A 10,365-nucleotide genomic window follows, 5' to 3' on the forward strand; every position below is an offset into this window, starting at 1 on the left:
CTCAGCTCCTTCAGTGGAAAAATGATGTCTATCTCAAAAGGATTGCCAGAGACACTTAAATGATGAGAGGATGAAGGAAAAATTCTCAGCAAAAAGGAGGAAGGCAGCCAAAGGTAGCTATTTTTGTTTTAACTGAAAGCTATAGCTCCTAAACTTTAGATTTTTAAGTTTTATGCTTTTGCAATTGGAAAATAAAATGTGGCCTCCTTAAAGCCACCATAGCCAGAATCTTTGCAATTTGAAGTGTCCCCCAATGCCCCAAAACATGAGGCCAGAGATAAGGGATGCTTGATATCCAACTGGAGCCAGCTTAGAAAATGCTCCTCTCAGCTGTGTATGGAGAGACTCTCTTTTTTTTCTAATGGCCCAACCCAGGCACCTGATACACAATCCATTTCCTTTGAACATTTTTGTCAGAGATCTAATGTGTATCTTTGTCTTTATTGATGCCACCTGGTCCAACTGTAGATCACCTGATTTGGTAATGAAGTCATAAAATTTCAAAACAAGAATCTGCTTCGAGGCCAGGGTCAGAGGTCATTGTACTGGGGAGCAAAAGGAAGAGTCTAAAGGTAACCCATATGCTACTGCCAGCATCACCCCTGACTCTGCAAAGTGACCAGTCTGCCTTCTCTCTACCTCTACCACCCTCCACCACTACCACCACATCCCACTGCTCTATGCACAATCCTGAGATGGAAGGTGCTTTGTCTCCAAGTTTGGATTGTCTACTCTAAGGAGTTCTAAGTATTGGGGTTGGAAATAAGAAAGCAGAAAAGTGTAGGCAAAACAAGTACTTTGGCAAGCTGCAGACGACCCCAAAAGCAGCGAAAGGGATCGTTTCCTTGCTTCCAAGCATCAGCAGTCAAGAACAAGCAACAGCAACAACTTTGCACTTGGGCATTTCACTTGTACAATGAATGACACCACCACCCTGACCCCCAAAAGCACTACAGGGTCCTCCTAGTCACACTTCACATGAGGGAAAGGAGACATGCTTTCCCAGAACCAGAAGTAAGGGAAAATAGAGTGTTTTGGGCTGAATTGTGTCCCTCCAAAGTTCATACGTGGAAGCCTTAACCCTGTACCTCAGAATGTGACTGTATTTGGGAATAGGGCCTTTAAAGAGGTGATTAAATGAAAATGAGTCCATTAGGATGGGTCTTAATCCAATATGACTGAAGTCCTTATAAGAAGAGGAAATTTGGATATCAGGAGTGGGTGCACAGAGGTGGGATCCTGTGAAGAGGCAGCAAGCAAAGGAGAGAGGCCTCAGGAAAAACCAAACCTGTGGGTCATGCAGGCCAACGCAGCATGCTCTTTTGTCTCAGTGAGCAGCAGATAAAAGCACCCTGAACTGGACTGCTAGCCTCCAGAACTGTGAGAAAATCAATACCTGTTGTTTAAGCCTCCCCAATCTGTGGTACTTTGTCATGTCAGCTCAGGCAGACATAGAACCACTGGCTTCGCGGCCCATTCACTTTGGACAGCTCTACATGCTATTTTCATGGACTTGCTCCTTCTCTGCTGCCAGTGATGCCAAGTCTAGCAGAGGTGAAGTGTCTTCAAGAGCATACAGAACAACCACCTAGCAACCTATCCTTGAGCAAGGAAAGGAAAGAGCTATGTCTCATTGCAGAAAGCTGTGGTTCAGCACTATAGTCAAACTGTGTTTCATTTCTCACACTCCTTCCTTAAGTACAAATTGAAAGAGTAAGATATTAATGAAGAAAGACTGCAGGGGAGTGGTTTTTAACTAGTACTGGGCCACTAACCTATTTAAAAATCTACAAAGCTATGGATTCAGAAAAATACAGAGTCAGTATTAGTTTCTTGTGGCTGCAGTTAACAAATTACCACAAACTTGGTGGCTGAAAACAAGATAAATTTATTCTCTCATAGTTCTGGAGGCCAGAAGTTCAGGCCAGAGGATCAGTTTCTCTGGGCTGAATTCAAGGTGTGGTCAGGGCTGTACTCTGTTCCTTGCCTTGTCCAGTTTCTTGTGGCTGCCAGCATTCCTTTGATTGTGGCTGCATCTCTCCAATCACTGCCTCTATCTTTACACCACCTGCTCTTTTTCTGGGTGCATCAGCTCTCCCTCTTCCTCTCTCTTATAAAGACACTTGTGATAGGATGTAGGGCCCATTCAGATAATCAATCCAAGATAATCTCCCTGGTCAAGAGCCTTAGTTTAATGACATCTGCAAAGACTGTTCTACTTTATAAGGTAACATTTACAGGTTCCAGAGATTAGGACTTGATGTATTTGGATGGCCATTATTCTGCATCCTACAGAGTCCAAACTCTTTCCATACAATTTCAGGAAGATCATGAACCGAGGTAGGAACATCTGCTCTGGAGATGCTTTTCACCACAGATATGCTATGAACAGACACATTGGAGGTAGGTCCATTTACTGATTCACGATCTTCTATATACCTCAGTCAACTACAGTGCCAGTTGAAATTCCAAAATCCTAAATCACACCCCCAGCCCTATTCCTGAATCAGAATCCTTCAGAGGCCAGGCCCAGGAATCTTAATTTCTAACAGGCTCCCTCAAATGATTCTGATGCAGCCAGCCTTGCACCCATAGTTTAGTTAATAATTGGTTAATAGCCTGGGTGCCTACCTCCCCTCACTGTTAAATGGACATACTGCCATCTCCTTCACAGTAAAAGAGGAGATGTCTGTGCAAGTCTATTTGCACAAAGAAAGCGCTAATGTTCATTTTTTTCTCCCTTTCTCCTATACAAAGGTGAAGTACTTTTATTGTTTATTTACCTTCGATTCCACCTCGTGTTTAATACACCTGGCCTCAAGGCGCAGAGTGGAGCCAAGGGAGACAGACAGGGAGAAGGGAAGAGCCGCAAACTCTTGCAGCCATTAACGCCCAGCGAACCTGCGCCTCCCCCAACCCCGCCTCCGCCTCGGGTATAATTTGCAAGGGGCTGAAGGCTCCGCGGATAACTCGCTCCCCCGCCTCGCTGATTGGCCGCGCCAGGCCACGCGTCACGCTCTTTTGTCTCAGTGGGCAGAGGATAAAAGCAGCCGCGGCTGCCTTAGGAACCGTGCTGCCTCTATTCAGTTCCCCCTCGCTGGGCTAGCGGACGGAGCAGCTCCGTGGGGCAGCCCCGGGTCGCTTAGCGGCCGGGGAGCCTCCCGTCCTTTCCCACTGTAGGGCCGCGGAGACTGAAGGCGGCATCCACAGCCGTCACACTTGAACGTCGGCTGGCCACCGGCCGCTCACAGGTAAAGAAAGGGGGCGTGATTGCCTGGCGCGGAGAGAGGAGGGGGAAGCCCAATTAGGACTCAGCAGCTTCCTGCTTGGAAAATCTGTAACTGCGAGGCTGGGCAAGGAGCACTCCCAAGGCCCGGCTGCGCTGAGGGAGGAGGTGGGGGTGCCACTGGATGCTGCCCAATGGGTAGGATTTGCCTGGATTGAAAGGGGGGCGTTTTCGGGGGTGGGGAGGCAAGAGGGAGGGGGGAGGCTGTCTTGAACCTCCATCGGTGGCTGGCTGCCTTGAACCCCCTTTGCATTTCATCTCTTCCTGGAGAGGAATATGTGGGTGTGCATGTTCAACTCCTATTCCCTTTCTCGGTGGCAGGCCATCAAAGCCGAATCCGAAGTTGAATTCTGTGCAGCTGATTGCAGAGCTGGTAGGCTGACGATTTTCCGGGGGAAATGTAATGGGGCAGAGGTCGCTTTACCTTGTATTCAGAAGGTGGGAGAGGGGATTTTCCTCTTGGCTACATAAGAGGCAGCGAGGGGTGGGGGAGAGGGTCGTGGGGAGGGAGGGAGCAGATGAGGGATAAGGCTGCTTCTGACCCTTCCTTTCCCTGCACAGCCCTCTGCGGCGGCGCAGTCTTGACGCCCTGAGGTCCCGGATCCGCGACAAAGATCGACTGTACCCCGGAGACGATCTTTCTCACGGAGGCTACCAGTTGCAGAGACTGGAAATGAAATAAAGGGACGCGCTTGTTCCTGAGCTCTTGTAAGAATCTGAGAGATACGTGGGGGGAACTTTTAGAAGGGGGTGTGGTTGCGACCTGAGACTGTAAGTTTAATGAGATCTTATTTATTCCCACAAATCTGTGACCACTTTGCTCTATTTTGAGAGCCCAACATCAGCTCCATCCACGATTATACTTAGAATTGGAAGCAACAGTTGCAGTCCCTCTTGAAGGACTGGCGGGAGGGATGGTTGGGGCTGTCAAAAGCTCCCTGCTAACACGGACACACCGGCTGGCTCCATGAGGTTGTAATTGCCAATCTCCTGGAGGATATTATTAGGGCAGTGGGCAGATATAAAATATACTGCAGGATATTCAGAAAGGGAGAGAAAACAACTGCAGCCTTATTTACTCCCCCCAGACACTTACTAATCCCATTTCTGCTATTTTTTCCTTTTCACAGTCCCTACTGAGATAGGGGGAAGGCGGATCCCTCCCACGCCTGCAGAGTAGGCTTTTCCAAAAAGCCCGAACATCTGTTATAACATATTCAGATATATGATCATCGTTGGTCATGGCTAGCATCATTGCACGTGTGGGTAATAGCCGGCGGCAGAACGCACCCTTGCCTCCGTGGGCTTATGCTATGCTGAGGTCCCTGGGGAGGAGTCTTGGTCCTTTAATGGCCAACATGGCAGAGAGAAACATGAAATTGTTCTCGGGGAGGGAGGTGCCAGCCCAGGGGGAAGAAACCTTTGAAAACTGGCTGATCCAAATCAATGGGGTCCTGCCTGATTGGAATATGTCTGAGGAGGAAAAGCTCAAACGCTTGCTGAAAACCCTTAGGGGCCCTGCCCGTGAGGTCATGCGTTTGCTCCAGGCGGCCAACCCCAATCTAAGTGTGGCAGATTTCTTGCACGCAATGAAATTGGTATTCGGGGAGTCTGAAAGTAGCGTGACCGCTCATGGTAAATTTTTTAACACTTTGCAGGCACAAGGGGAGAAAGCCTCCCTTTATGTGATCCGTTTAGAGGTGCAGCTCCAGAACGCTATTCAGGCAGGGATCATAGCTGAGAAAGATGCAAACCAGACTCGCCTGCACCAGCTCCTTTTAGGAGCTGAGCTGAATGGGGACCTGCGCTACAGGCTGAAGCATCTTCTCAGGATGTATGCAAATGAGCAGGAGCGTCTTCCCAATTTCCTGGAGTTAATCAGAATGATAAGGGAAGAAGAGGATTGGGATGACACTTTTATTAAATGGAAGCGGTCCAAAAGATCTGACACAATGGTGGAGAGGGCAACCAGCCCAGTGGCATTTCAGGGCTCCCTACCGATAGTGATCAGCAGTGCCGACTGCAACGTGATAGAGATAGAAGATAGTCTGGATGACTCAGATGAGGATGTGATCCTGGTGGAGGCTCAGGACCCTCCACTTTCATTCTCAGGTTCTCCGCCCCCCAGAGGCAGGGCCAGGCCTCGGGATCAAGTGCTAGTCATTGATTCCCCCAACACTTCCCAGGCTCAATCTCCTTCCACAAGTGCGGGTTCTGGGTATAAGAATGACAGTCCTGGGGATATGCGTAGAGCCAGGAAGAGAAAATACACAATCCGCTGTTCACATTGTGGAGAGGTGGGCCACTCGAAGGAAACCTGTGACAATGAGAGCAACAAGGCCCAGATGTTCGAGAATCTGATTGTCACCCTGCAGGAGCTGACACATACTGAGGAGGAGGGTTCAAGAGAGGCCCTTGATGAACCTAATGACAGTGAAGTGCTAGTCCCCAGCCTTAAGTGAACCCTAAGCTATATTCAGAGTCCAGAGATGGGAAAACTGGGGAGGTAGGAGGCATTCTTCTAACTGCATGACTTAATCCACAAAGCGGCTTTCTTTTGGGGTGGAGGAAATAGGGTCTTGGATACCAGCACAATGGAGGAAGACGGCCTGACCTCTGTCCTTGCTCCCCCACACCCACACCCACCCCTGCTGCCTAAGGATCTATTTTCTGTGTGTGCACATTTCCTTGATGGCTTTATTCTCTTTGTGAAAGTGGTATAATTCACTGTTAAATCTTTAAACAATAAAATACAAAAATTAAAGTACAAATTACCCCAAACCCTCTATCCTTATATAACCATCGTTAACCCTTTGATGAATGTCCTTCTAGATATTTCCCTATACCTGTGAACCCAGATAGAGATATGTATAGATAAAAGTGATCAAATATAAGTGCTGTTCTATAGTCTGTATTTTTTCACTAAACAATATATGTTGCGGGCTTCTTTCTATGTCAATAAATATATATCAGCATCTATTTTAATGTCTCTGTGGTATTATTTTAAGAAAAGTGAATAAGAGAAATACAGCAAAAATCTATAAAGGGGTGGAGTTGTACCCTGAGGTGGGGTTTTTAGCAACCTCATTTTGCAGATGAGGAAAAGGGAAGAAGAAATGGGCTGAAAGATTTCCCAAGGGTAAGTGGACAGTAGTAAACAACTTGTCCCTTTGTCATAGAGCCAAACTATGGCACCCGCTAGTTGAAAATTCCCTAATGTTTTCTTCTCTAATGTATTCAGAGGAGTCTGATGACTAGGGAGTTTGGTGCTGAGGTTATAGCCCAAAATGGGGATCCCAGGGGCTCCTTTCCTGGTCCATTTGGGGAGGGGCAGCTCTTCCTCCTCTAGGTGGATTTCTTAGATTGCTGCTGCTGCTTCTAGATGACACTGTGGTCACAACCAGTAATCTCTCCTGTGGGCTGAAACTGTCCTCTCCTACCTAGTTAAGGAAAGGAGAGGCTCAGCTGATAGCACCAGAGCCACCCCCCCCCACACCCATGAGCCCTGAAGCTACATTCTAGAGGCCACAGGTAGCCTAGGACTCCAAGCCAACCCCACCTCAACCTGAGAATTAGGAATAGCAGCAGGCCATGTAAAGGAACATGGGGATCAGAAAGCCAAGAAGCCCTCTACACCATTCTAGAGTGGAGGGCATTCTGGGGGAGAGAGGAAAAGAGGGCTCTTTCTGGGAACCTGCGCTGTCCCCTCTCCTGATCTCATATTGGAGGGCAATTAAAAAAGGATATGTGTGACCTCAGGCCCTGTGGGTCCCTAAGTCTCGTGTAGGTGCATAAATCCCTATCTTTGTAAGCAGGACAAGGCTGGTGGTGTGGAGATGATTGCATTTAAGGCAGGGGTTAGGGAGTGAATTGAATATGCAGATCTGAGGACCTGAAGGAGTTTGTCAGACAGGAAATTGGTGTTCCACAGAACTGAGGGGACAGAATGTGCAGCAGTGGGAGATGGTGTTTCAGGGGAAAAGCACAAAGCTGTGTAGGTAAGAGGGAGTGGTGACCTTGAGACACACATCAATATTGACAGGGACAGGAAGACTGGTAGGCACTGCAAATTCCAGGGTTTCATACAGAACTCTGGGCTGTGTTGTATTAGGAATTGCACAGGTTGGGGGGCCCAAGGAGAGGTATTGGGGTTCTAATTATGTTAGCAGTTGATGTGTCATTCATAGGAACAAAGGGCCCCAAGGGAGGGGGAGAAGCCAGGGGCTATAAGAAGCCAGTGGAGCATTCCCTGGGCTGCTATGCCCAGAACCTGCTTTGAAGTGCTTCTCTTTCCAGAAACAGCCCCTCAGCTCCTCCCTGGCTTCTTGCTCTTGTTCCATCCATGACTCCACAATTTGACCTTACAACTCCCTGCTCCCTGCCCCCAGCCATTCTTCTCTCTTGGTGGATGGGGATGGAGGCTCCACTTCCCATGCTCTGCCAGGAATCCTCTCCACCCCACATTCCATGTATGCCTTAAAGCCTCAAGCCTTCTTAAGCCTCAGCCTCCTTAACCCTCACAGACAGGAGACTGGGAGGGGCCCTTTGCCTCAGACCCTTTAGCTGAGAACTGGCCAGTAGCAAAGGCCACACTTCGCAACTCTTCAGGGCACCTCTGAGACACTGACAGCCATCTTGTTCTCTCCAGAACCAAATGGGATCCCTCCCTTACCCACCAAGGAAGTGGCAGCTCTACTCAGGCCCCCAAGGGCACAGGGCCACCCCTCACACTTCCCAGCTAACATAGGTTTTAACGCTTAATTCCTCTCTGACCCTCCATAAATCTACCCTAGGAGGTAGCTACCTCCTTTATCTAGTCCAGATTAGAAAATCATTTAACTTCCTGCTCATCTTTTCTCAATTTTACTCTATAAGCACTTGTTGAATATTTGCCTAATGACATGGTTTATGCTGCCATAATTTGTTTTTGACACCAGGTAGTATAGAAAGATGAAATGAAGAATAAAGAACTTCCATCTTTACCACTAACTTCCTTTTATAGACCCCTGCTTTGAAAACCTGTTCTGCGATTCATCCCGTTTCCTCACTCCCCCATCCTTCTCTCTGTTGTATAAATTTGAGATTGTCTGAATTTTTATTTCACCAAGCTAACATTTCTTTTCTTTTTTCTTTTTAATTTATTGGGGTGACAATTATTAGTAAAATTACACAGATTTCAGGTGTACAATTCTGTATTACATCATCTATAAATCCCATTGTGTGTTCACCACCCAGAGTCAGTTCTCCTTCCATCACCATATATTTGATCCCCTTTACCCTCATCTCCCACCCACCCACCCTCCTTACTCTCTGGTAACCACTAAACTATTGTCTGTGTCTACAAGTTTTTGTTTCTCATTTGTTTGTCTTGTTCTTTTGTGGTTTTTGGTTCATATACCACATATCAGTGAAATCATATGGTTCTCTGCTTTTTCTTTCTCACACATTTCGCTCAGCATTACACTCTCAAGATCCATCCATGTTGTCACACATGTTCCTATATCATCTTTTCTTACCACCGAAGAGTATTCCATTGTGAATATATACCACAACTTCTTTTTTTTTCTTTTTAATTAAATTTATTGAGGTGTCAATTGTTAGTAAAATTACATAGATTTCAGGTGTACAATTCTGTATTACATCATCTATAAATCCCATTGTGTGTTCATCACCCAGAGTCAGTTCTCCTTCCATCACCATATATTCGATCCCCCTTACCCTCATCTCCCACCCTGCACCCCCACCCCCCTTACCCTCTGGCAACCACCAAACCATTGTCTGTGTCTCTGAGTTTCTGTTTCTCATTTGTTTGTCTTGTTCTTTTGTTGCTTTTGGTTTATATACCACATATCAGTAAAATCACATGGTTCTCTGATTTTTCTGTCTGACTTATTTTGCTCAGCATTACACTCTCAAGATCCATCCATGTTGTCACAAATGTTCCTATATCATCTTTTCTTACCGCCAATAGTATTCCATTGTGTATATGTACCACAACTTCTTCATCCATTCATCTATCGAAGGACATTTTGGTAGTTTCCTTGTCTTGGCCACCGTAAATAAACCTGCAATGAACATTGGAGCACACGTGTCTTTATGGATAAATGTTTTCAGATTTTATGGGTAGATACCCAGGAGAGGGATTGCTGGGTCATATGATAATTCTATTCGAAATTTTTTGAGGAACCTCCACACTGCCTTCCATAACGGCTGCACCAGTCTGCATTCCCACCAACAGTGTATGAGGGTTCCTTTTTCTCCACAACCTCTCCAACACTTGTTACTATTTGTCTTGTTGATGATAGCCATTCTGACTGGGGTGAGGTGATATCTCATTGTGGTTTTGATTTGCATTTCTCTGATGATTAGTGATGTTGAGCATTTTTTCGTATGTCTATTTGCCATTTGTATGTCCTCTTTGGAGAAATGTCTCTTCAAGTCCTCTGCCCATTTTTCAATTGGGTAGTTTGTTTTTTTGTTGTTGAGTTTCATGAGTTCCTTGTATATTTTAGATATTAGCCCCTTATCGGAGGCACTGTTTGCAAAAATCTTCTCCCATTCATTTGGTTGCCTCTTTATTTTGTCAATGGTTTCTTTTGCTGTGCAGAAGCTTTTAAGTTTGATATAGTCCCATTCGTTTATTTTAGCTTTTACTTCCATTGCCTTTGGAGTCAAATTCATAAAATGCTCTTTGAACCCAAGGTCCATAAGTTTAGTACCTATGTTTTCTTCTATGCAGTTTATTGTGTCAGGTCTTATGCTTAAGTCTTTGATCCATTTTGAATTAATTTTGGTACATGGTGACAAATAGCAGTCCAGTTTCATTCTTTTGCACGTGGCTATCCAATTCTCCCAGCACCATTTATTGAAGAGGCTGTCTTTGCTCCATTGTATGTTTTAGCTTCTTTGTCAAAAATTATCTGTCCATATTTATGTGGTTTTATTTCTGGGTTCTCAATTCTATTCCATTGGTCTATGTGTCTGTTTTTCTGCCAATACCATGCTGTTTTGATTATTGTAGCCCTGTAGTACAAGCCAAAGTCAGGAAGTGTGATACCTCCATTATTGTTCTTTTTCTT

The 10,365-nt window shown here is 46.0% G+C and overlaps 1 protein-coding gene across 2 annotated transcripts; it reads left to right on the plus strand.

Annotated features, from left to right (window-relative positions):
* Positions 1-3,028: 3,028 nt before the first annotated feature.
* ZCCHC12 (zinc finger CCHC-type containing 12) lies at positions 3,029-6,265 on the plus strand. Of its 2 annotated transcripts, none has more exons than XM_019717019.2 (4): positions 3,029-3,251; positions 3,608-3,659; positions 3,848-3,994; positions 4,417-6,265. In XM_019717019.2, the coding sequence occupies exon 4, from the start codon at positions 4,528-4,530 to the stop codon at positions 5,746-5,748; it is 1,221 nt and encodes a 406-aa protein (XP_019572578.2). In that variant the 5' UTR covers positions 3,029-3,251; positions 3,608-3,659; positions 3,848-3,994; positions 4,417-4,527; the 3' UTR covers positions 5,749-6,265. The 2 variants fall into 2 exon arrangements, with proteins under 2 accessions (XP_019572578.2, XP_074179828.1); XM_074323727.1 differs by having other exon boundaries at positions 3,071-3,424.
* Positions 6,266-10,365: the final 4,100 nt, after the last annotated feature.

Source organism: Rhinolophus sinicus, chromosome X (assembly GCF_036562045.2).
Source record: "Rhinolophus sinicus isolate RSC01 chromosome X, ASM3656204v1, whole genome shotgun sequence".
NCBI lineage: Eukaryota > Metazoa > Chordata > Mammalia > Chiroptera > Rhinolophidae > Rhinolophus > Rhinolophus sinicus.

Coding starts and splice junctions, on each gene's coding strand:
- ZCCHC12 (XM_019717019.2), top strand. CDS start 4,528: ATGGCTAGCATCATTGCACGTGTGGGTAATAGCCGGCGGCAGAACGCA.